Source organism: Carassius carassius, chromosome 16 (genome assembly GCF_963082965.1).
Source record: "Carassius carassius chromosome 16, fCarCar2.1, whole genome shotgun sequence".
Taxonomy (NCBI): domain Eukaryota; kingdom Metazoa; phylum Chordata; class Actinopteri; order Cypriniformes; family Cyprinidae; genus Carassius; species Carassius carassius.
Genome location: NC_081770.1, coordinates 7,678,108 through 7,706,045, shown reverse-complemented (window position 1 = coordinate 7,706,045; position 27,938 = coordinate 7,678,108). Strand labels below are relative to the sequence as shown.

At 36.2% G+C, this 27,938-nt stretch overlaps 1 protein-coding gene across 1 annotated transcript in view; it reads left to right on the top strand.

Moving 5' to 3' along the window:
* The first annotated feature begins 6,110 nt into the window (after nucleotides 1-6,110).
* The window catches only part of LOC132159328 (carcinoembryonic antigen-related cell adhesion molecule 1-like), a 449,528-nt gene continuing 427,700 nt past the window's right edge, over nucleotides 6,111-27,938 (top strand). Inside the window, exons 1-3 of the mRNA XM_059568842.1 lie at nucleotides 6,111-6,232; nucleotides 6,733-7,012; nucleotides 26,398-26,429. Coding sequence (XP_059424825.1) covers nucleotides 6,184-6,232; nucleotides 6,733-7,012; nucleotides 26,398-26,429 — 361 coding nt within the window. The 5' untranslated portion in view covers nucleotides 6,111-6,183. The remainder of the gene's footprint in view (nucleotides 6,233-6,732; nucleotides 7,013-26,397; nucleotides 26,430-27,938) is intronic.

The window sequence follows — 27,938 nt, the reverse complement described above, 5'->3', positions numbered from 1 at the left end:
GAGCGGCCACCGCCGCCACTGCAGCTTTCTGGGTGGACACCAACCCCCTCAGGGGAATCGTGAGCGGCCACCGCCGCCACTGGAGCTTTCTGGGCGGACACCACCCCCTCAGGGGAATCATGAGCGGCTACCGCCGCCACTGGAGCTTTCTGGGCAGACACCACCCCCTCAGGGGAGTCATGAGCGGCCACCGCCGCCACTGGAGCTTTCTGGGTGGACACCACCCCCTCAGGGGAATCGTGAGCGGCCACTGCCGCCTCTAGAGCTTTCTGAGCTGCCACCGCTGCCTCGGGGGAATTGTGAGCAGCCACTGCCACCTCTGGAGCTTTCTGAGTGGACACCACCCCCTCAGGGGAATCGTGAGTTGCCACCGCCGCCACTGGAGATTTCTGGGCGGACACCACCCCCTCATGGGAATCGTGAACGGCCACTTCCGCCACTGGAGCTTTCTGGGCGGACACCACCCCGTCAGGGGAATCATGAGCGGCCACTGCCGCCTCTAGAGCTTTCTGAGCCGCCACCGCTGCCTTGGGGGAATCGTGAGCAGCCACTGCCACCTCTGGAGCTTTCTGAGATGACACCACCCCCTCAGGGGAATCGTGAGCGGCCACCGCCGCCACTGGAGCTTTCTGGGCGGACACCGCCACCTCAGGGGAATCCATAGACCCATTTTTTATGGCTGAATTCTGTCACAACACAGCGAAGAGGACGCCGTGGAAGAAACAGGGTCTGGGTCCAAATGCAGGAAATCACTTTTAATAAACTGAAACAAAAAAAGCCAACGAGGCAAAACAAGACTGGATCAAACTCGAAAACTGGTAAACCATGTCACATACAACTAGAAATACAAATCACAGTTCACAAGTAACAATTAATTCAGCCAGGCAGAGTGGTGTGTGAGACGGGAATATATAGTCCGTGAAAATGGGCAACAGCTGTGTGAGTGTGTGAACAGGTGTGTCAAATTTGGGGTAAATGAGTCTGGGAGAATGGGAAATTGCTCCCTCTGGTGGTCACAGGGAGAAACACCGGGTCCGGACTCATGACAAAATGAATTTATTATTATTTATTTATTTATTTATTTGATTTATTATTTATGTCGCTTTTTCTGTATTGTTTTATTTTCGGATTGATGGTTAATAAAGTTGAATATTTGTAGTCAGTAATTTCAATGTGTTTCTATTGGTCAGTGGTAGTGGACAGTGTGCCTAACTCTGACCAGGTTTGTTTCCCAGCATAGGTTAGGGGCAGCTGTGGCCTAATGGTTAGAGAGTTGGACTAGTTACCTGAAAATTTCAGGTTCGAGTCTTGGTGCTGGCAGGAGTTGTAGGTGAGGGGGAGCTAAATGAGCAGCGCCCTCTTCCACCCTCAATACCCATGGCTGATGTGCTCCAGGTGTGTGTTCACTTCTCACTGCTGTGAGTGCACTTGGATGGGTTAAATGCAGAGCACCAATAATGCGTATGGGTTACTATACTTGGCAAATGTCACAACTTTCACAGTGACTGAGTTTGTGAATGCATAGCTGATAAAATAAGATATTAGTATGACATTTTTATGTCATCTAAATGTAACTGAGTTTATTATTTTTCAAACAGGCAATGGGAGGTAGCACAAAATCCGATATCATCAATCCAAGCAGTTCCTCTGTGCGAACATCATTTGAATAGTTTTCTGCTTGAGGCAATAGAGAGTGATGATTTGCTTGTACTGTATTACATTTGCTAAAACATACATTGTATTATGGGTGTAAAGAAAGAGAGCGAGAGCAAAAGACAGAAAGAGAGAAAGATTGAAATCAAACAAAACAAGCAAACAAACAAAAAACAAGTGTGAGAAAGCAGTATTTCATAGACAATAAGCAGGTGAAGGGTGGGATCTATATTTAATAATGAACGCTAGATACATTTCCAGATGATGAGAACACAGAACGTTTTATTTAAGTTTCTGGATGCTGTTTGCACATCATTAAATTACACTAATACAGATCAACATCACTTTAACCAATTATATTAACAATATGTGCATATGGGTTAGAAAAAAAAATATAGACATCCTGTAAGAGAATATTTGAAGAAATCCAAAGTTGTGATGCACAGACTTGCATGACCACTATAATTTTCCGGTAGATACAGAAGGCAACTTTTATCATAATTTTCTGGGGATATTTTCATACACCGGCCCCTCCTTTAATTTCTGCAAAGGAAACACAAACTCAGTCAGGAATCTGCTGATGTGACAGCAATTAAAAACTACTATTACTGAACAGAGCAGCAAAAGGAAATGATATCAGTCTAATTCATCACATGACTTTTTAAGCAGTTAAATCAACAAAAATGTAAATTTTATCTCTGAAGGTTGGTCATGGCAATCACTGTACTGTTTACACAAAAGCAACACCAAAGATATTTGTTCTTGCAGCACGTCTACAAATCAACCAATGGCTGCTAAAGCGTCATTTCCCCTCACATAATCATGAACCACAGAGCAGCTGCAGCTCAAGAACAGACTTCAGCACAGGTCACATGGTGAACAGAGCTTTGTATCATACTTTCTTTTCACTGACAAACTAATTGTATAAAGCTCTGGTGTGGATATTTTAGAATAACAAAAGTATTTTTTTTTTCATTCATGAAGTCTATGACAGCCCATAGAACAGCTTGTGGGGAAAGTTATGAAATTTGGCACACAGATAGAGGGCAGTCTCAACATTAACCACAGAAAATTTAGTGTCTCTAACTCAAACTCTACAGTGCCACCAACAGGCCAAATTAGCACCAAATAAGCATTGTTTCTGCAAATCAAGATGTTCCGCATTTTAGAATTTTCCGAAAAATCTATTTTTCCGAACTCATCCAAGTTTTCACCTAAATAATCACAGATCATCTTCCAACCATCCTGTAACAAAGTTTTTTTTTTTTAAGATTTTTGATAGATCAAACTGTTCTCGTAAAGCATACTTACGATTTTTACAAAGTTCATGCAAATACGGATGTGAGACTATATCTCTGCAATGTATTAGTGGATTCAGACCAAACTTGGTGTGTGTTATCAAGCATGACCTGACAGTACATGAGCAGTTTCAGCACAGTGCCACCTACTGTTCAAAAAAAATATATATATATATTATGATTACTTTTTTTCGTGTTGTTGGATTAAACAATGCTGATTCAGTTCTTTCTTCCTCTTGTGTCCGGACTGCATTAACTACAATGAACATGTGTTAAAACGAAAGTTACAATATTATATACAAATTTGAGTCTTAAAAAATATAAATATTTGTATAGATTATTTGCATGTTCTGCTGACCTGTTTTTCTACATTTCCTGCAGATGCAGCACATCATGACTGTAGCTAAAATCAACAGAGATCCAGCGGCTGCAGAAATCAGCACTGTGTAAAATAAAGATACACCCTGATCTGTAATGAGCGAAATGAGCCATTAGAGTGATTGAATCTATTCGCCCGACCAGATACACTATGAAACAACTTGATAGATCAGCTTAATCACCAATAAAATGAACACTAGCATACCTGTACATGGCTGACAGAGTCGAGTGATGTCCAGATGTGTGGTCTGGTTTGTGATGGGATTGTTGATCACACAGCTGTAGCTGTTTTTCTCCTGATATTCCACCTCCAGAGGTAGAGAGAGACTGATGCTGAGATCAGACACACTGATGCTGGACAATAAACTGTTTCCTTTGTACCAGGAGAGAGTCACATGACCCACATTCACCACTGAACACAACAATGAACAATTCTGCTGTGATGAAGATGAACAGTCTCTGGTAATGTCAGGAGTGGGCAGAGGAGCTGGAAAACAAGGTAACGGACGGAAATATGAATAAATGTAAACAACAGTGTTATATTCAGTTTAGTGTGTTGACGGTAGGTGAGAGCATGTCCTCTAAAACTGTAAAATGATTAAACATTTCAATATGTAGTTAAAGGAATATTCACACTTCTGTAGACATTAAGCTCAGTGTTTGTGTTAATCAACCTTAAACCACCAACACAGTTGAATAAGCTAAACCCCAAATGTCCCTTTAAAAAAACAAGAACATGATCGATTGAACGAATGATCTTTACTCACCGTAGACTGAAACGCTGAATGTTTTTGTTGACAGTTTAGCTCCACTTATCTTTACTTCATAGTCTCCAGCATGTAGAGTTGTGATGTTTGTGATGGTCAGAGATCCAGTTTGATTGTCCAGCTTCAGTCTGTCTCTGAATCTCTCATCAGGACCATTATATGTGTAGAAGATTGCGGGATATCTGTTGATTTCAGCTATCCGAGTGTGTTCAGCTACAACATTCCACATTATGTCATCGTCTTCAGGTATTTCAGTAAGATTAGTGTGTAGAGTGACAGAATCTCCCTCCATCACTGACACTGTCTCACTAAACACACCTGGAGAACATGTTTAATCACAGATTAAGGTTCCAGATGGTTTATAAAGCATGAAATCAGATGTTGTCTGTAACCATTAAACATGAACTGAAGAATACGATCAGAGACGCCAAAGATATATGTGATAAATATATACATGAACAGACAATGTGAACCAGTCATTTGGTCTTTAGTGCAATTTATCTGCTTGCAGAGTAATATAAATATGTGCATTTGCAGGACAAGTCACTTATTCAATTGACATTTTCAATAGTTTCATATTTTTGTATTTGTCTAATTAAACTAGGCTCATTGAAAACAGCAGCAGAAGCGTTATTACTGTAAAACAGCAAGAAACTAGGCCACAAAAATGTGTTCGTAACTTACCAATCAGATGCCAACTACACAAACAGAACAAACTAAGTGTCTGAAACATTGTCTTCAGTTGTTCAGTGAAAACTGATGTAATAATATGACTATCTGCTGATAAAAATCAATCTGATGTGAATCCACCCCTCGACAGAATTTGGCCCTCCTAGTTCACACACACGTGCACACTGTGAATGTGTGTTTTGATTATAAATATAACATATAAATGTTCTTCTGGCTCTTATTAAGACTGTATTTGATAGTGGTAAAATTAAAAACATTTTCATTTCAGTGAATGGCAGATTTCTGACTGTGTTAGATACATAATAGTAGATTACTAAGTCTAACACTGTGTGTATATTCTATTAGACAACTTGAGTTTAGGATGTTTCAAGTCTTATGGATATTAAAATGTTTTATGATCATTCAGTTGTTGCAAATGACAAAGATCTTCTGATATTATCTCAGGTCTTAACTGAGGTATGGCACGAGCAGCTCAACATCTGAGTCAAACTGAAAGCTGCTGCGGTCGGTTTTCATCAGAAATCTGATTTGATCTGTTACAGTAGGTGGACAAATATATTGTGCTTCAGCGACTGTTTTGTTTCATCTGTGTTTATTTTGTTGGTGAAGGGCTTCTTCCTGTGCTGCGGTTATGAACCTCACAGACACAGTCTGACTTCCCTCTTACACAGAATAGATTTATAATCAAATTAAATGAATTGATGTAAACCTGTCTGAACTGGGTTCTTACTAATCATTCAATACTTTAATTTACCTAAAGGTTACAAGTGAAAACTGTATAGTTTATTGTGTGCATATATTGTCTTAAGCATTTCAACACTGACTTAATTGATAAAATTGCCGAAATCGTTGTTATAAATGTCAATAAGAAGAAACAAAATGATAGTGATGGTAAAATCATGCCATCAACGTTTTTCTGTTTTTTTTTTCTTTTTTAGTTTGTCACATTTTATTTTAATTGAAATAAATAAATGCCTTCAAAGTAATTAATGGGCTACAGAAATGTCAATGAAGCATCAATTGCAGAAAAGAAAACAAGAATAAAGTTTTCTTGACTGAGAGGCTATCTTCTTATTCAAAAGGTTAGTGTGTTTTATTTTCTGTTCCCATATGTTAAATAAAAAACTTTTGACAAAACACGTTACATTGAAGGACTCTGCCTCGTTTGCGTTGTATTTATTTTTTTGACAACTTTGGTTAGCCTTAGGCTACTTTCACTTTCAAGTGACGTCTCACATCCCACGCTACACAGACACGTTCGTCAGGTTTTTTTTTTTTTTTTTTTTTGATCATGTTACCGGGACAGAATTTACTTTCTTCACTCAGGGTGGACTGCCAGTGAGGTGTGACTTAATAAAAAATACTTTTTATTTCCACAGAATCTGCATTAATTCAAAATGAAGGTCTTTATTTTGTGCATCATATTGTGTACATTCTTCGTGCCTGGTAAGACATATGCTTTATAGTAGCCTATATATATATTAAAAAAAAAAATTATAAAAAAAAATTTGATGCCGTTTGATTTTTGTATCTGATTTAGTCACTGTACACTAGATAGACATGCAATATTTTTTCTGTTTTAATTAGCTACGCATTGTATGATTATATATTGTTATATTTTTAGACATATCTATGTATCATATAAAACTAGTGGCGTTTTAAGATGAATGTTTGAGGAAACCAGTTAAATGACTCATATTTATAATTAATAATTCGCAAACATATTGCACGAATATATGTTGCAATGTTCATAAAAAGTTGATCTATCATGAGAGTGTCTTGCGAATGCGTAAATCAGCCATGTTCTTATTCTTATTCTGTTGTGTGTGTGTGTGTGTGTGTGTGTGTGTGTGTGTGTGTGTGTGTGTGTGTGTGTGTGTGTGTGTGTCATGCATGTATTATATTTTGAGACATATTTCTCTTGCAATCTGTTATTTCTTCTTCAGTTGCATCTGTTGGTCCAGATGTAGTGTCACTATCAGTGATGGAAGGAGATGCAGTCACTCTATACACTGGACTTAACAAATCCCAACAAGAAAGAATGAAATGGTATTTTCATGTCGATCGTATAGCAGAAATCAGTGGAGATCAGAGTAAGATCTGTACAGATGATGAGTGTAAAGAGAGATTCAGAGACAGGCTGAAGCTGGATCATCAGACTGGATCTCTGACCATCATGAACATCAGAATCACAGACTCTGGACTTTATAAACTACTGATCAACAGTCATAACAGTGAAATAATCTTTGGTGTTTCTGTCAGTGGTAAGTCATTAAATTAATGAATAAAAGTCAGGGTTATTTGTGTTTGAATAACATACGGTAATAAATATTTATTGTGGTGATATTCAGTATCCAGTATTTAGGTCTGAGTCATTAAACAGTTCAGTTTGATTTAAAAAGAAATAATTTCCTTTGGTAAGCTGTTAGTTTTGACAGATGTTGGTTTGTATTTCAGCCATTCCTGCTGCTCTGCTAGACAAAATGAAGAAAAATGAGAGAGAATCTGTCAGTTTAGATCCTGGTGTAATAAACCACCCAAATGATATGATGATGTGGTATTTTAATGACACTCGCATCGCTGAAATCACTGGAGATCAGAATAAGATCTGTACAGATGATCAGTGTAAAGAGAGATTCAGAGACAGACTGAAATTTGTGCATGGATTTTTGACCATCACAAACTGTATAACCACAGACTCTGGACTTTATAAACTACAGATCAACAGCGGCAGATTCAGCATCATTAGGAGCTTCAGTGTTACTGTCACTGGTGAGTGTCACTTAATCATTCAGTGCATCTTCTATTGCAGATAAATATATATATATATATTTCCATTAATACACATGAAAAGTAAATTAACAATATTAACTCTTTCTCTGTGTTGTACTCCTTCTCTTACGGAGGAAACAAGTTTATATTATTATTTATTTTTTTTTTTGTATGCCTCAAACTGGCTGATCAAGCCCAGCAGCTAATGGGTGTGAAAGTTCCACACATTTTTGGCAAAAGGGCTCTTCCACCCTTTTCCTCTGTATTTTAGTCATGTATACAACGATTTAAAAAATGTAATTGTGGCTTGATGTGGCTTGAACCAGAAACAAAAGTTGCATTCTGTATTAAATTAATTTAAATTAACTGACCACATCAGTAATGGGCTGTAAATCTGACATGAGCAGGTCCAAAAATATATGTAATGCGCAATCGAGAGTCAACAATGATGAATATAAACAATCAAACTTAAAGGGTTAGTTCACCCAAAAATTAAAAATTTGCCATTAAATACTCACCCTCAAGTCCTTCCAAACCTGTAAGACCTTTCTTCATCTTAGAACACAAATTAAGATATTTTTGATGGAATCTGATCTTTATTCACGGTTTGACATGCAAAATGACACACCTGCAAAAAAAAACTGCCCATGCCTCGCAACGACTAGGTGCTCTGTCTGTCTCCAGCCGATGTAAGGAATTCCCTATCCAGGACTAACCCACGCAAGGCTGTGGGTCCTGACAACATACCTGGCCTTGTACTGAGAGACTGTGCTGCACAGCCGACAGATGTCCTAACAGATTATCTTTAACACCTCGCTGAGCCACAACAATCATACCGTTACCAAAGAAATCACCTGTGTCCTATCTAAACGACTACCGTCCCATAGCGCTGACTCCAATCTTGATGAAGTGCATTGAGAGGTAAGTCATGCATAACATCAAAACCAGACTCCCCAACACACTCAATCTGATCCAGTTTGCATAGGGTCCAAACCGCTTTACAGACGATGCAATTTCCTCCACCCTCCATCTGGCTGTTACCCATCAGCATTCAACACAATAATCCCACAACAGCTCATTAATAAACTAAACTTGCTGGACCTAAATACCTCCCTCTGTAATTGGATTCTGGACTTTCTAACTAGAAGACCTCAGTCAGTCTGTTTTGGCCACAACACCTCGAGCACTACCACACTGAGCACAGGTGCCCCACAAGGCTGTGTGCTCAGCCCGCTGCTCTTCACGCTGCTGAACGGCGACTGCACTGCCAAGTTCAGTTCTAACCACATCATCAAGTTTGCGGATGAAACAACTTTGGTAGGTCTCATCAGCAACAGATGAAACGCACTACAGGGAGGAAGTGGCACAGCTGGTTGAATTTAGCCATTTAATTTAATCCTCAATAAAACTGTTTTTATTACTATAGTTTAATGTTTCTGTTGTCAGAAAATGGAATGAATATTATAATGACTGAAATGCGCTCCATTAAGACCACATAACCAGCTCTCAAACATTAATAATGAAATCAAATACACATACGATAAAGTCAGTGGTTGTGCTGTGACTGATGTCGGCTATACTTGCTTGTAAAAAAGATTTAGAAGCAACAGAATATATAAATTTTTTTTAACTGAAAGTGCTGCTGCTCTCTGCGCTCACTCGCAGATGCAGAGAGAGAGGCTCGCGCTGGGAAAGAGAGACCTCGCACTCGTACGGCAGCACCAGAGAGTCTCAGAGACTTAATAATGATTGCCCAAAAAGTCGCTAGATTTGTTGCTAGTCGCTTTTTTGAAAAAAAAAAAAGTCGCTAAATCTGGCGACAAAGTCGCCAAGTTAGCAACTCTACTGCCCAGTGGACTGGCTTCAACCGTCTCGCAAGTGTTGATAGGCTATTACTCGTGAGGTGTAACCAATCAGATAGCAAACCACGGATCCGTGATAAGTTTTGTGATCCGTCTCGCCACTAGTGTATAGCATTGATCACTTTTTTTTGGGGGGGGGGGGGGGGTAAATTTATCCCCACCGGGAATAAAAATAATTCAGCAGAGGCAGGGATACATTGACCAGAAAGGGGGAAATCCCCCCCCCCCCCCAGGAAAATCGCACCCTGGATGTGAACAAAAAAAAGAGGTGGACAATGGAAGAAACTCTGTTAACAACCCCCCACTGACCATCAACAGTTCGACTGTGGAGCAAGTCAGCAGCAATAAAATACCTGGGGGTGCACATCACAGAGGATCTCACCTGGACCACCAAAACCATGTCACTCTCCAAGAAGGCACAACAGAACCTACACTTTCTCCCCCGGCTGAAAAGAACAAGTCTCCCTCCACCCATCCTCACCACATTCTACAGGGGAACCATTGAGAGCATGCTGACCAGCTTCATCTCTGTCTGGTATGGGCACTGTCTTGCAGCAAACCAAATTTAGGACTGCGTATGCATAGGGCCCGGGATCGTGTGCAGCACCCCTGGCTTTTCCCCCCAGGCTGTAAAAAAGCCATGAACTCGAACAACCCCACCCTCCTCTGAATCCACACACAAACCCCCTACCTCCTGAAACATGGACCATCTCACCTCCTCCACCCCCCAAACCATACCACATCACAAAAAAACTGTCTGAAACTCTCTTTTTTTCTGTGTACAATTTGAAGTGTACTGCGCACAGGTGAGTGGGCCTGTACGAACCAACTGTAGCACACTCTCCTCTATGTGCACCAGACACTTTTCACACACACTGCTGTGTGTATACATAATCCCAAAAAAACTCAACAATATGTGTATGTTTACATGCTCATGCACTACAAATCAAATGTTTGCACATGTACAGTAGCATTCATATAGTCTGTATTTTTCTTAGTTTATATATAGACAAACATTTTTAAATAGTATATTTATAGTCAAAATCTGTCAGTAGGGTAGTTGTGTATGTGTTTATACTGTTTTACTTCATTGTTGAATGTCTGTATTTATGTAGCACTGTGGTCTTGTGAGGCACATTTCTTTCCACTGTATGTCCACATATGTAGTGGAATGACAATAAAGCTCAACTTGAGCTGCGTCAAACAGATACACTGGTTACGTTCAGATCAAATCACAACAACATAGCAAACAGATCCAGCGTGACACAGGTGAGACAGAACAGTATATGATGTTTACATCCAGCGGATTGAGGAGACAAATTGTTGAATAAACATTTTTTTTTTTTTTTTTTTGCGCACAAAAAAGTATTCTTGTTTATTCGTATAATTGCAGTTGAGCCACTGATAGTACATGGATCATTTTACAGATCTCCTTGCTACGTTTCTGGACTTGGGGATATTTCAGTTGAGTTGCTGTCTATTAGCGGGTCAGTCAGACATCAAAAATATCTTAATTTGTGTTCCGAAGATGAAACGAAGGTCTTACGAGTTTGAAACGACATGTATTTAATGACAAAATATGAATTATTGGGTGAACTATCCCCTTAAATATAAAAGTGAGGTGATTAGTGACAAATCAGCTTAGCAAAATGGCTAATTAAACAAAACTAGTGCAACTATGACAATTTTTACGACAGTACTCAAAAGAATCGCTTTTAATGAGCTATTCATTTCTTTTTCAGATGCACTTGGTCTGTCAGTGATGGAGGGAGATTCAGTCGCTCTACACACTGGTGTTAAAATGACCCAACAAGACAGAATTAGATGGTATTTTAATGGCATTCGCATAGCAGAAATAATTTATAACCAAAGTAATATCTGTATAGATGTTGAGTGTAAAGAGATATTCGGAGAAAGACTGAAGCTGGACAGTCACACGGCTGATCTCACCATCACAAACATCAGAACCACAGACTCTGGAGAATATAAACTACTGATGATCAGCCGCAACAGTGACAGGATCTTCAATGTTGCTGTCAGTGGTGAGTCATATGTTTTAAACTGAACATTATATACTGTGTTTATTGTAGAAGTGGCACTCAGGCTGACAAATCATAATTGTTGAGAATTATGCATTATATTTTACCAAACAAAACGATTGACCAATCACAAAACACTGGTCCTGCAGGGCAATCATAGCACACTGCGTTGTTCAAAGCTTGGGGCTTCATAGAGACATAGAGTGTGTAAGAAAGCCAAAGAAAAATAAGCTTTCGAACATTTAGGCATTAAAACCTATACTTCTAGACCCTAAATACACTATCAAGACTTTGAAAAAGGGCATAATGGGTCCTTCATAAAATAACCTTAGTCAACAAGGTTTACTACACATGCAAAAAAAAAAAAAAAAAAGTTTCTAAATTAATTGATTTCTTATTTATGTATCAGTAAATCAAAACAGTGACGTTGCACTTTGTCAGTCATTGCAATGGAATGATAATTTAGCAGATGCACTTGCTGTACCTGCTGTCATTCTGGAATGCATCTGCCATAGGAAAGCATCTCAAATAAATAGCTCAAGTATTTGATTAAGGTGTGCCTTAGTTTCTTTCTTCAAGAACTCTTAGATACAGACTTTGTAGTTTTTAACCAGAACATTTGTGAGTCAGTGAATGTACAATGAACAAAACTCTTATGCACAGATTTAAATGCATCTGATTGGCTGTTTTGATCTTATGTTCAACAGTCTTGTCTGGTTTAAGTGCTCAGCACTGCAAAAACTGTTGACTAAACCCTTTAACATGAACAAATTCAGACCTGATGTCAGGAAAAGCATGATTAATCACTTTCTTGCCCACGGTGCAGTTGTGTTTGGTTGTTTTTGTCCATAAAAAGATCTTCCTCCTGCAGTGGGTTTGTGTTTCAGGTGTTTCTGCTGCTGAACGGGATGAAGCAAACAGACAGTCAGTGGAGAAGGGGGAATCTTTCACTTTAAATCTCGGTATAATAAACCCAAAGAGTGTGATGAAAATGTATTTTAATGACATTCCCATCAATTGAGATCAGAGAAAGATATGTACAGACATACAGTGTGAGAAAAAATAAATCAACAAATAAATAAACGGCACCATTTATCGATATCATACAACTTTTTAATGAAATTATTGGTGGAGTTGATTGTCAGTTGATCTCTAGTAATAATGGCTTTCTGTTTTCTCTAGGTTTGGTCTCATCTTCAGGTGCTGCAAGAGCAAGTGCTTCTGTAAAATTGGCAGTATTTTTGATTTTATTGTTGTCCTGCTGATCATGGCTGCAGCAGCTGTATTTGTAGATTGTACAAAATGTAAAAATAATATATATTGATCAAAAAGAACTTAAAGGGGTCATATGATGCTGCTAAAAAGAACAGTATGTTGTGTATTTGGTGTAATGAAATGGGTTTTTTGTATTTCTCTGTTGTTGTTGTTGTTGTTGTTGTTGTTGTTGTTGTTGTTGTGTTCATGTTTGATTCGTAAAGTGCTTTAAGGTCTGGAAAAGTGCTATATAAATTAATAAAATAAAAAATGTATTTAAATAAAAAATGTTAAATTAAACTTATTATGTATTCTTTGATGAAAGATGACATATGCCAAAAGCTTTTTTTAGCAAATATTTAGAAAATGTTCAGTCTCCTCCACTGACTAGTTCATAAGACATAAAATATACAATTGTATGACATAAAGCTCACGAAAACATGCATCATGAGACTTTAGATGTGTGCTTGGTATTTTTTTATCTGATTCAAAAACGAATTGTGAGATAATAGTTTTTTACCTGGATTTCTCATTCCAATTGATTAATGTTTTGACATGAATGTTTTACAATCCGATCGAGCCGTCACTCCAGTTACTTTTGACATATCAACATTTAGTTTACAGTCATTTATAAACTGGCTGTGAACATAAATGTTTTCATTAGCCAATAAAATATTTTTGAATGCTATTTTCTTACAGTGGAGAAGAAAAAACCTTTAAAGATCTGTATGTTAATGTGATATTGCTTTCTATTAAAACAGATCTGATTCACTTATTTCATTTGTTTCGCTTGATTAATTTTGTTCCATGCTGTTTCAAACCCAGCAGATGGCGCCATTTATCAGTTGAATCTATATCTATTAGCTGCTATCCAGTAATAATAATTTCTCTATTTATAATTACAGTTTCGTGCATTTGCATTTTTCGTACAGTCAGTGCATTTTTTTCCATCATGTATCATTGTTCCTTACCTAAATCTCCAACATTATGAAAAAAAAATATAAAAAATAAATCTTACAAAAGATGTCTTTCTGTAAATCTTGCGTCAACTCTGTTACTGCACAATATTTTGCATTTAAATTAATGGAATTATCTCCCACAACTATGTAATATACAGGAAATTATGTCACTTTCCCTCACTGTTAAGATCTGAAGCACTGAAAAGTCTATGTGCTCTCAATAAGAAAATAATTTGTTAATTTGTTACCACAGTATCAAGAGGATAACACTTTTTTTTTCATCTATCACACTTTGTTATTTAAAAGTCTTTTAATCATGATTTCAGTAATATCATGTGCTCTTAGCATTTATGCTAGCAAGTGGAGTTTTTTGGCAAAGAAATAAAGAAAATTGTCAATTGTTTACCGTCATACTCTGTTACCAAGGTAAAGTGACAATGTGGCAATAGAATTAACAGTCCATTGGACAATCAATTCTGTTACTTTATCATTCTGTGGCTTAAAGGGTCAACTCCGTTTATGAACTGTTTTCAGCTAAAAAAAAAATAATAATAATAAATAATAATAATAAAAAAATATTATTAGTTGCCCATGGTGAGAGGCGGCGGGCTGGTGTGGGTTTGCTTATAGCCCCCCAGCTCAGCTGCCATGTGTTGGAGTTTACCCCGGTGAACGAGAGGGTCGCTTCCCTGCGCCTTCGGGTTGGGCATAGGTCTCAATAAGAGCTTCTCTAGATGTCTGACAGAAATAAAGTCAATCTAATGAGTGAAGCTGTTTGTGGAGATGTTTGATCCTCCTCTGCTGAGATCTTCAGAGATTTAATGTCTTTGATTTGCAGTTGATTTTACCACATGCTCATCATCAGTTATTCCATCATTTCATAAAGATTATTTTATTTTCTTGATTTTAGGACTAACACAGTGTCTGGAAATTACATTGAAATAACACGAGTCTAAATCTAATGCATCCTGAGAGTGTTGATTTGGCCCAGAAACAGTATAAATTATGCCTAAATCAACCTTAAATGATGTTGAGATATTTCCACTGACCACTTTTGAACTAGTTTTGAACCTTGTAAGGAGGTTCTGTGAACGTCTAAATCAGACGTACAGAAGACGTCAAAAAAGACGTCATAAAAACTTTCATTCTGGCTCCTCAGTGGACGTCTTTTCAACGTCTGCAAAGACATAAAAAGACGTCCACTGGACGTAACTTTGCACAGTGGGTAAGTTCACAAATAACCTAATAGAGTTGTTTTTGTGTTTGTCTAATTCTATTTTTTTATAAGATGGGGAAACAATTGCATAAATGTGATGCATTGTTTAATTTGGAGATGGGGTGGTGTTGGCGCAGTGGATAAGACACATGTCTTTGGTGTGAGAGACCCGGGTTCGAATCCACTGTGAGACACCAATGTGTCCCTGAGCAAGACACTTAACCCCTAGTTGCTCCAGAGGTGTGCGACCTCTGACATATGTGGCAATTGTAAGTCGCTTTGGGTAAAAGCGTCAGCTAAATGAATAAATGTAATTTGGTTTAGTATATAAGCATACATTAAACATGATTCCAATAAATGTTATGTAACTTTTTTAATTATCCTGATTTAGTTCTCTCAATTATTATGCAATTTATACAATAAACTTTATGTATTTTAAATAAACTTTTTATTATTAATTAAGAATAATTACACTTTACATAAACTAATTACATAAACCTGAGGATTATGCATTTAAAATAAATAGGTTTTATTATCCTAATGAAAATAAATCGTATAAAGTTTATTTGGTAGATTTGTGTTAAAATTATGAAAAAAATATAAATGGGAATTTGTTATGTAATAAAATTACATAAATCTTAAATTTTGGGTGAAATATTTCTGTGAGTGCATGGCCAAATAACTTGTTGTGCTGGATGCTAGCTGTTAGCCACTCATATATGCAATCTTTGAAATGGTGCACAAAACCGTTGTTAGTGAATTCAGTTTAAGAAGTGTATCCTTCAGTTATTCCTCTTTTGTCTGTAAAAGAGGAATAACTCTTTTTAAACAAGAAACAAGATCTGGTGTAGAGGCGCCGGCGACAGCGGCTTGGAAATTCCCAACTAAACGCTGGACGTAATGTTGTCAAATTGGCCCTGATTTTATACAGTCTATGTGCTGGCCGCAGTCTTTTTTTAAAGTATATATTTATTGGATATTCAATTTCAACCTCAGCGAAACTAATCATAGGCCATTTTGTGGACATTACGCAAATGAAAATGATACCTAAATAATAATAATAACATTTTTTACATAATTTGATTTTTAAGAGTTCAAGTTAAACTAAAAGTAATAGTCTGAATAGTTACTTGAGTAAGAGTTAAAAAAGTATCGGATAAAAAAACTACTGAAGTAGTTGGTTACTAACTTTGGATCATTTACTGTATTGGCCTATCTATAGTCTATTTTTATTTAGATATATAGCTAAAATGTATGCATGCGTGCGTGTGTGTGTGTGTGTGTGTGTGCAATATATATTTTTTTTCAGCCTTTACTCCAGTCGTCAGTGTCACATAATCCTTCAGAAATCATCCCTAATTTAGCTTTCTATTCATCAAATAATCCTAAACAGGTTCCAAAAAATATTAAGCAGCAAATCTGTTTCCAGGGCTGGTAATGAATCAATATATTAAAATGATTTCTGAAGGATCATGACTCTGAAAACAGCTGTTGAAAATTCTGATTGGCATCACTGAATTAAATTAAATTTTAAAGTATATTATGTATTATATGTGTAAATAACCTCTGACACAGAGAAGAGTTTATACATTATATTTCATGTATTTACACGAACAACAAACTGGTAATGTCATAGTGGTATGGTGTACTGTAATCGAATGTAGCCTAAGTAACCTTTCAAACTGTAGACATCACACATGGTGTTCATCTAATAAAGATCTTCATCTTACATGAATATACATTTTATAATGTATATTCATTGTATATTGAACATATCCCAACAAATATAAATTAATACTAAAGTACAACAATAAAGCAGACCTAACGGACATTAGTTTTGAATTGACATTGCTACGTGTTAGTTCAAGGAAAACAATTGCAATATTTCATCAAGTTACAAAACTGAATGAATAAATTAACAAGCATATAACAGACTAATGAGTAGATGAGTTTACCTTTTCAATAAAATAACATTATCAATGATGAAAACTTCTAAATCAAATCCAAATTCTGCTGTTAGCAGCATTGTCATTAGTGTTAGTACCACTCTTTTAATAAATGCTTTAAAAAGTGCAACTTGGAGACTGGGTGGGGGCATTGGCATTGTAAAGTTGCCTACAACAAGCGCCATGTTGAATTTTGGACAGGAATGAAAACGAGGCTGTGAGGAGCTGAAGTTAACACTGGATTACTGTTGTTTATCAACATACTGATTGTTCATCCTGACAAATGTATTTCAGAAGAAAACAAAAACATTCAGAAAATGCAAACTCCATAGACCTGTTCTGAAATTTTTGAGTTGAAACCCTTATACATCCAGTTGATTGTAAAAGTCTAGCTCTCACAGCCTCATTTTCCATCCATTAGAGACATTTTTACTGTTATCACTGTCTTTTTTTGTCAAGAGTCTTGGAACTTGTGGGAATAAATAAAATTCAGTGCACCAAAATTCAGGTCCTGATGTAAGATCACACAGCTGGATCTTGTACACAGATTGAAGATCATCTTCAAATGACGACTGACGAATAAACTACATTATCTTCATCTTTAACTTTCTGAAAAAAAAAGTATATATATATATATATATATTTATCTCCCATAAGATATAATAAAAATGTGTTTAATAAAACATTCATCTTGAAGTAAGGGGTTCAATGTGAGTTCAGTAAGAGTAAATTAATATCCCTATATATATATATATATATATATATATATATATATATATATATATATATATATATATATATATATATATATATATTGACTAATGTCTTTTTCATTGACATGGACCATTATGAACCATTATAAATGTCTTGTGTGTTCTAGTGTGTGATGTATGAGATCTAACATTATATAGACAAATGCACAATAATCTCATTCCCTAATACACAGACACGAAATATATATAATTTGAATAAATGTTCTTACTGATTTGTAAGTTTTTCGTTTGTTGAACCATGGCTCAGCATAAGTAATTTCTTCCTCTCGAGTTTGAACTGTTTGAACAGTAATGACAGATTAATTAAAATAACAAAATCTTAAAGGGTTGGTTCACCCAAAATCATAATGTCATTAATAACTCACCCTCATGTTGTTTCAAACCCGTAAAACCTTCGTTCATCTTCTGAACACAGTTTAAGATATTTTAGATTTAGTCCGAGAGCTCTCACTCCCTCCATTGAAGCTGTGTGTACGGTCTACTGTCCATGTCCAGAAAGGTAAGAAAAACATCATCAAAGTAGTCCATGTGACATCAGAGGGTCAGTTAGAATATTTTGAAGCATCGAAAATACATTTTGGTCCAAAAATAGCAAAAACGATGACTTTATTCAGCATTGTCTTCTCTTCCGGGTCTGTTGTGAGAGAGTTCACGACACTGCATTGAGGGTGATGACGTATGACATTGCTGATGTTTTATCTTTGTTATTGAGCGCACCAGAAAACACGTCATGAGTGTCATATGTCAGCAGTGTTTTGAACATGCTCACAAACTTTCTGGACGTTGACAGTAGACCGTACACACAGTTTCAATGGAGGGACTGAGAGCTCTCGGACTAAATCTAAAATGTCTTAAACTGTGTTCTGAAGATGAACGGAGGTTATACGGGTTTGGAACGACATGAGGGTGAGTTATTAATGACATAAGTTTCATAACATTTTTGGATAAACTATCCCTTTAAGTAGCTTAAATTCAAATGCCATTTTTAAAATGCCATTAATTTAATTTGACATTTATAACTCCTCCTCTCTAACACACGCACACACACACACACACACACACAAATAGACAAAGAGAATTTAAATTCGTGTATGTGCTTATTAAATTTAGAAAGACATTCTTTGCATATGTTTTGATGCAGTTTGAGAAATGCAGAATATGCATTTCTCAGGGGTGGTGTTGGCGCAGTGGATAAGAAACATGCCTTTGGTGTGAGAGACCTGGGTTTGAATCCACTGTGAGACACTTAACCCCTAGTTGCTCCAGAGGCATGCGACCTCTGACATATAGAGCAATTGTAAGTCGCTTTGGATAAATGCGTCAGATAAATGTAATGTATTTGTGCAAATGAGATGAGTAAAGAGCTCTGCTGGTGTCATTATGCATGTATTCTGATGACTAAAATATAGTTGCCAAATCCAATGAACAACACACTATTTTTAATTTTAATAGATTATTAATTAAGTTATAATATTTGTTAAAAATAAGATACAGTAACACTTGCCTTCTTGATCATTTTTTATGCATTTCTTGCATACCCAGAAGATCACGACTGCAGCTAGAATCAACAGAGATCCAGCAGCAGCAGAAATCAACACTATGTACAGTACGGGTAGACTCTGATCTGTAATGGACAATATTTAGTCTGTTTGTCTGATCTACAACAAACTCAGTGTAACATCAGAACTATATAACTTCATGGATCAGCTCAGTAAATAAACAAATATATCAGCTCTGCTGTACCTGCACATGTGTGACAGAGTTTGCTGATGTCCAGATGTGTGGTCTGGTTTCTGATGGGATTGTTGATCACACAGCTGTAGCTGTTTTTCTCCTGATATTCCACCTCCAGAGGTAGAGAGAGACTGATGCTGAGATCAGACACACTGATGCTGGACAATAAACTGTTTCCTTTGTACCAGGAGAGAGTCACATGACCCACATTCACCACTGAACACACCAGTGGACAATTCTGCTGTGATGAAGATGAAGATGATGAAGATGATGAAGAACATTGTGAAGAGTTTCTGCTGATGACAGGAACAGGCAGACGAGCTGAAAGCATGAGAAGATAAATAAAAATGTGCATGAAGGTGTCTATTTTCTCAAACATAATGTTTCACCATTTTGTATAGTTACAAATTAGCTTTTTACTCACCGTAGACTGAAACACTGAATGTTTTTGATGACCGTTTAGCTCCATGTATCTTTACTTCATAAACTCCAGCGTGTTGAGTTGTGATGTTTGTGATGGTCAGAGATCCAGTTTGATTGTCCAGCTTCAGTCTGTCTCTGAATCTCCCATCAGAGCCATTATATGTGGAGAAGATTCCAGCAGTTCTACTGATTTCAGCGATCAGAGATGTTTCAGCTCCACAGCTCCACAGTATATCATCGTCTTCAGGTATTTCTGTAACATCTGAGTGTAGAAGGACAGAATCTCCTTCAATCACTGATAGTGAATCACCAAACACACCTGCAAAACAGCAGCATTTTGACATCCATACATAACAGATGTGCGAGTGAAAAAAAAAAATATGTTCTTTTTTTTTTTAAGTGTTTTAAAGTGTCTATCGTAGGACAAAATAAATGTGTGGAGATACAAAACATATAAATTGCACCTTGACAGGTTAAATCTAATTCTGATTAGATGGGATTGTTTTAAGCAGAGCTGATCCTTAAATTATAAAATGTAATCTGAAATATGAATTGCTAATTACTACAGTGAAATAAAAATGTAAAGCCTGTACAAATATTAGAAGTCATGAATAGAAATAATTGGGAATCATGTAAAAAAAAAAAATAATAATATATATATATATATATATATATATATATATATATATATATATATATATATATATATATATATATATATATATATATATATTATTATTTTTTTTGTACATGATTCCCAATTATTTCTATTCATGACTTCTAATATTTGTACAGGCTTTACATTTTTATTTTTATTTACATTTTTATTTCACTGTTTCCTTATAAATGTCCAGAAATTTGTCAGGTTTTTCGTCAGTTGTCTTTTTTAATTATATGATGTCATTCATCTCGGTTACGTATGTAACCACGGTTCCCTGAATAGGGAACGAGATGATGTGGTGACGTCACTGTATGGGAACTACGGTGTGACGAATGTCTGAAGCCCTGTACCATCCCGCCAATCATCCAGCCAAAGCTGGGATCCGAGGAAAGCATCTGCTCAAACAGAAAGTATGTTATGAATCCGTAGAGAGCATGTGGAGAGCATGAGAGTTTTCCTCGTTTCCTATAGTGGTGTTATTTAAATGTTTGTATGCATTAGTGATGCATGGATGGTGGTTATATTGGCAGGTGCTGCGGATAGTCCGTGGGTTGGGTAATACAAAAATGCATTCTGATTATTCCTTGCCATTCCATTCTTTTCCACTTTTCAAATAGTATTTAAATTGTTTTAACAATTTAAATCAAATTTAATGTATGCAGTTTTGCTGATAAGGTGAACATCTTTTAACTATTTTAGCCTATATTTATTTCAGTGTAAATATTGTCTGACTCAGTGCGTCACTGACAAAGTAGCCTATTTTAAAAAGAAAATATGCAAATTCCTATTTTCTCCAAGTTGTATGCTTCAAATACAGTGGTATTTTTCATAATGTTGTGGAGATGCCGTCACTTGGCATCAACGCCTCCGTGCAGCTGTGGTTGTACAGTAAGCTATTATCATTGGACCTATTCAAACCGGATGATATAGACCGTTCCACCGAATCCAGCAGTGTCCGCCACAATATCTAAAATATAAAATATTGTATACGTAGTATACATATGTAGTTATATCAGTGTTGTTTTTAAAAGATAAATTGCGCTAATATTTCAGGATTAATGTGGCATGCATGCCATAGGTTGTCGACCCCTGGACTAGAGAGAGAGAGAGAGAGAGAGAGAGAGAGAAAGAGAGAAAGAGAGATTAAATGCTAAATTGGCTTGCCATAGTAGTGAATGATATAGGAAGTGAAAGTCTTGACATTTGCCAAGTATGGTGACCCATACTCGGAATTGGTGCTCTGCATTTAACCCATCCAAAGTACACACACACAGCAGTGAGAAGTGAACACACCATGAGCACACACCCGGAGCAGTGGGAAGGACTGGAATTGAGGACTGGAACTGAGAACCGCTGATATAGATCACTTGTGGGACAGAAAATGCAATTTGACAAGCTCAGTGCCAAATCATTTTCTGTTTTCAGTTTTCAATTATATAATATTTTATTTATTTTGTGAATTTAAATGTCTGCAATGAATTGTGGAAGGTCAAAGGATATGCCAAACAGCCTGAATGAAGGTAGTGAAATGAAAACTGCCTGCTAAGGATCCATCAAATTGAGATGTCTTTTGGCAGATTATATTATACTTTAAATTGTAGCCTATATATGCAGCTTTAGATAGATGTGTCCTTCCATTTGAGAAGCACCATGAGAATTGGTTTTTAACAGGCATGTGTAGACTTTTTATATAAATGAGCAAAAGTGTTAAATGCTGCGTTTCCACCAAAATTACCCGGAACATTTGTACCAGGAACTTTTTTTCCCAGGAACTTTTTTCCCCCTGGACCTGTTGCTTCCTGCGTTTCCACCACGGTGTAAAGTACCGGGAAGATTAGGCAAATAGACTGGTGACGTAGGTCTGTGCACATTTTTCTCAATACAAAGTATGCTGATTTTGGACTTGCATCCTCTGTAGTTCAGACTTTTGCATTCGACTTGGGAGTGTGATGTCCGCGATGACGCAAATACGGTAATTCTGCAAAAAACAGCATACTTCATGACATCAGTCAAGTCGCCTTGGCTACTGCAATTTTCCTCACTGTACATTTACAATAAAACGAAATAGGATATCAAATACCACTGCCTCCTTTCGTTTTCATTTAAACATAATAACAAAAAATCGATAAACATTTTTAAATAGGCACTGTCTTTACAAATAAACTGCAGATTTTAACTGTATTCTCACCTGAAATACTTTTAAAATTACATGTCATGATATAATAACAGTAATATTTTGAAAATGATCCGAATAAATGGTGGTTGAACTGAACCAATGATGCGTGAATTCAACCAATCAGCATGTTTAGCGCTCAAGTACCGCCGCTGAAAATTCTGGAACTTTGAAAAAGTACAACCTTGCCAGCAGGGACTTTCTGAGGAGCATTTTTTTTTTACCCTGAACTTTGTTTAATTCCTGGTTCCTGCAGGAGAACTACACCGAGTACCAGGCCAAAATCCCTAGTTCCTGGGTAAAGTACCAGCATTGAAAATGCGGCTAAAATTGCAAAACAGATATCTGGACTCTTGACTAGTCAAAACTAAAAAGAGGGAAGTTAAATCTTTAAACGGCTTGCCATAGGTTCTTTCTTATAGATCACGTGATTGAGGGGAAAAATAGGCGCCTTTGCGTGCTTTTGCTTTTAGTTGCCTTCACATGAACATAAAAAACCTGACATCTGGATGGAACCTTGGTTAAAATGTTAATTTTAAATAAAAATGTATTTATTTTAATTATTTCGCTTGTATGCCTGCTATCTGGTAAGACATCACTACATTTGTTATTATGGTTTCTAATCTAGTTAACAAAAATGTTTTTTTGCAGTTTTGAAACCGTTTTAACCTTAATATTTAAATATAACAATTTAAAATATCGCCGTTCAAGACTTTGAAAACAAACGTAAGGTAGTTGGCTTAGGCTACCATAATTGAAACGATGTTGGTTTCAGGTCAGCGTTTATTTATTTAAAAAAAATGATATAATTTTAGTAGAAAAATCAGGTACATCACATACACTTGTATTTGTTTCATTTATAAAACAGACAACAGGGCTGTTTCATAAAAGACGCTAAGAAAAGCGGGGATTAAAGTCCAAAAACTGACTCGAAATAACCTAACAGATCAATTATTCGCAGCAGATCAGAGTCAAATACCCATAATCAGCCATTGTGTGAAGAGTCTTAGAACTTTAGCATGATGTGGAAGAAATATTGGAATCAGTTTGTTGCTTTATTTTATTGGTGTTCACTTATTTTATCAAACTGGATAAATTGTTTTCATTTAAACAAAGGATTGTTATTGTATGTTCGTTTGGCATTTCATTTACCTTTAAATTCGCTTATTGAAAGAACAACAGCAGCCGCAGTAGCTATAGTGTAACATTTATCTAAAAAATGTATTTGGTATACTTTTTATCTTTACTCTTTCCTTTAATTCTCTCATGGTTTTGGAAAACTTGCCATGGATGTTTCTCTGCGTTGCTTTTTGCATAACTCCGGGTCGTCGACACCAAGCCTTGTTGCTATTTCTTTCTTGGAATGAAATACTACTGTCTCTACATCTTTAAAGTCTCTCCGCGAGCGATCATACAGGTGCGGATATATTTGTGCAGCTCAGTTATTTGACACAGTGTATTCACGAGATGTTGCTCTCCTAATGATCTCCGCGGAATGAGGAACGAACGGAGAAAAAAAATAAGAAGGTGGAGTTTCGGACCAATTCACTTGTTAAGTCTGACTTCACGAGTCACTGCTTCCGTGTCCAAACGCTCTACATGAGAAAACAACAAAAGGTGCTAATATAAGATCACAATGTAATATACTACAGAGAAAGTTATAATCCTAACCTTTAACTCCATAACGAAGTCCCAGATAGCCAGACAATGAAAATATAAATATAAATAAATATAATTTATTTTTGGGACACTGTGAGCAAGGAGACTGTAGTGTAAACCGTAAGTTTGAAAATATTTAGCTTAAATTATTATTATGAATAAACAGTGCTCATAAACAACTTCTGAGTTAGTATTCTCAAGTGAAGCGAGTTGAGGCTTGGACCCGAAAACAGCGCTTCCTACGTCACTTAAAGCTGCAGTAGGTAACTTTTGTAAAAATGTATTTTTTACATATTTGTTAAACCTGTCATTATGTCCTGACAGTAGAATATGAGACAGATAATCTGTGAAAAAAAAATCAAGCTCCTCTGGCTCCTCCCAGTGGTCCTATTGCCATTTGCAGGAATACATCGCTCCCGGTAAGAAACAACCAATCAGAGCTGCGGTCCGTAACTTTTTTATGTGTTCAAAATTTACAAAATGTATATAATAAGTGAGTACACCAAGAATCCATTTTCCAAACCGTGTTTTTAGCCTGTCCTGAATCACTAGGGTACACCTATAATAAGTGTTTATATTCGACTATTTTAGATTGCTTCGTGGGTACCGCGGCGGAGTAACCCAGTACCTTTGTGATTCTTCATAGACATAAACAGAGAGAAGTAGCTCCGGCTACAATGTTCTTCCGCAAGACGCAAGTAGTTCTTTTTATTAACCGCTAGAGCGTCAAAAGTTACCGACTGCAGCTTTAACCGAATACAAACTCAAAGGTGTTTAGGAGCCAAGGCGAACTCCCCCAAAAAGTTAGCTTTTCAGTTAGCTGGATTTGATTGTTGATGATATTGCATGATCTTGGATCATAAATATAATAATCTAAATATAATATACTAAATTAGCCAGATTCTGATTTGCGCGATGATATCATCTAGGATGTAATAAGCGAAGTACAAAGAACGGCCTGCAGCCGTTTATGTCAAATCGATCCACCATCGCAAACAGCAGATATTTGTGCTGTTTGATGCATTTGAGACATTGTGTTTTCCCCTGACATGCCACGGGTGTATTTTTCATCTGAAAATGTTAGAAAGTCATGCAAATTTATAAGTTTTGCTGTCAAGAGTGGGCGGGGCTTACGTGAGCGAACGAGCGCTGCTGTGGCATTCGTGCTATACACAGACTGAGCGCAATAGAATAATGGGCACAATAATTCTGAATAAAATATGCATTCTGCTCAAATATTTGTTGTTGGACATTAAATAGTTGTGACGTATAATTTTAATCCTACATATGTTCATTTTTATCATAGCAGAAACTGTAAATCAAATGTAAGATGCTAATACAGCCTTACTATCTTAAATGAGGTCATGTGTCAATAATGAAGAATATTTGATTTTGCTGAAGTGGAACTATTTCAAGTATACTTTAGGTACACTTTAAATGTCTTGCATTTAAAGACTAAAATTATTCAAAAATCACACAGACCTCATCACTAGTGACATGTAAACACATTTTAGGCTTAATATTGTGAAATGTGCATTGTACACAAGTAATACTCTAAATAAAGTTGAATTATAATGTTTATATTAGTACAGTATTAGGGGAAAATAACAATTTCCTACAGACATCAGTATTGGCATCAGTGATACTCACCTTAAGTCATAAAAAGATGCCAGTAAACACATTTTAAAAATAGAGTGTCTCTATGTTGTTTCTACATTAATGTCTGTGATATTCAATGCAGTTTGTTTGTTACATATAAACACATTGTCTCAGTAGTTTCCTGTATATTTTGTTCCACTATCTCAGATATTATTTATAATTAACTATTCATTTCTTCTCCAGATGCATCTTGTTTTGATACAGATATAATGTTTGTGAAGGAGGGAGATTCAGTCACTCTACACACTGATGTTAAAACAAACCAACAAGTCAGAATTAGATGGTATTTCATTGACACTCGCATCGCTCAAATCACTGGAGATCCCAGGAAGATCTGTACAGATGTTCAGTGTAATGAAGGTACTGAGAGATTCAGAGACAGACTGAAGCTGGATCATCAGACTGGATCTCTGACCATCATGAACATCAGAAACACAGACTCTGGAGATTATCATCTAGAGACCATAATCAGTGGAACCATCAGTGAAAAGATCTTCAATGTCACTATCACTGGTGAATTGTCATGTTTAAAAGCAGTTTCTGTTATTCTGAGACATCAATGTGTTTTACATAATTTTATGTACTTGGAATCACAGTCAGTGCTGTTATTTCTCTTTACCTGTAAATTAATACACATTTGATAATTTATCATATCTATTTCAGAATTGGTAGAATTATCTCATTGTTAAACAGAACAGTTTGATCTCTGATATGTCTTTTATCCTAAGCATCTTACATTGTTTAGTGCAACATGAATTCAAAAATGCTAAGATGTTTTTAACATTTGATGTTAAAGTAGTATGCAAAATGTGTTTTTCAATGCTCGAAGCGTAGAACAGTGTTGATAAAGTTAAGATAGACCATGTTTAATAACTAAGAACTTTCATGTTGTGTAGTTTTCTGGTTGTTTTTTATTGTTTGTTTGTTGAGCAAAAGATTGTTGACGCAGCTGTTGGTTTGTGTTTCAGGTGGTTCTGGCTCAAAGGAAGTGCAAATGAAGAGAACGATGGAGATGGAGGGAGCATCAGACACTTTAAACAATGGTGCAGTAAACTAACAAGTTCATTTGATGACATATTTTTTTATGACACACATTTAACTCGCATCAGGATAATCAATATATATTACGTAAACTTTTCACTTCTTATGTTTTACTGTTCAGTGTCTTTTTAAATAAAGCAACAATTTTAGCAACTCACTAGTACTGACACATGGGCACAAGGTTTTTTTTTTTTTGTTTTTTTTTTGTTTTGTTTTTGCCACAGAAACGTCTCTGCAACTGCCATATTTAGTAGCAGAATGGAGCAGTGCTTTGGTCATTTTACATGTAAATATCCCGTAGTGAAAAAAAATATATACTTGAGAACAATGTATTCATATGTACTTCAGTAGAATTAAATATATTTGTGGCACACTATAATTTGGTATACTTAAAGTCGGCTAAATTGGAACAACTAATTTTGTACTAAATGCATTTTAGTTGTGCAAAAGCAGTGCTGAAGTTCAAATCAAGTTGTATTAAATATACTTGTTTGTGCTAAAGTGGAACTATTCCAATTATACTTGCACTGAAAACAATATATATTATACTAGATTTACTATAGTGTATCATTTTTGCATCCCTTTTCTTAAGTAAATTTTATATTGAATTTTTAGTTGTGTTACCTAAAAATCTTTAGTTGGCGATGCTTAAATGTTTGAGTATCCCAGTAAAAGGTTTTTCTCAAATTTATTAGCTGGTTTAACACAATTATTTTTATGTTGTTTATAATCAGGGGTGCACAATTTTTTTTTCAGCATGGTTCTCATAAGAGAATCTGGAGATTTGGTTTGGTCCCCACACTGCATATAGCATTAGCACAAATAAAATGCTAATATTTACTAATACTTTGTTTGTTTGCTTCTTTAAGAAGAATCACTTTATGTTATTCCCCAATTTTAAGTCGCTTTGGAAAAAAGCATCTAAAAATAAATAAACAAGAGTTCATCATATTCAAACTTAAAATCAGCAGGCTTTTATTT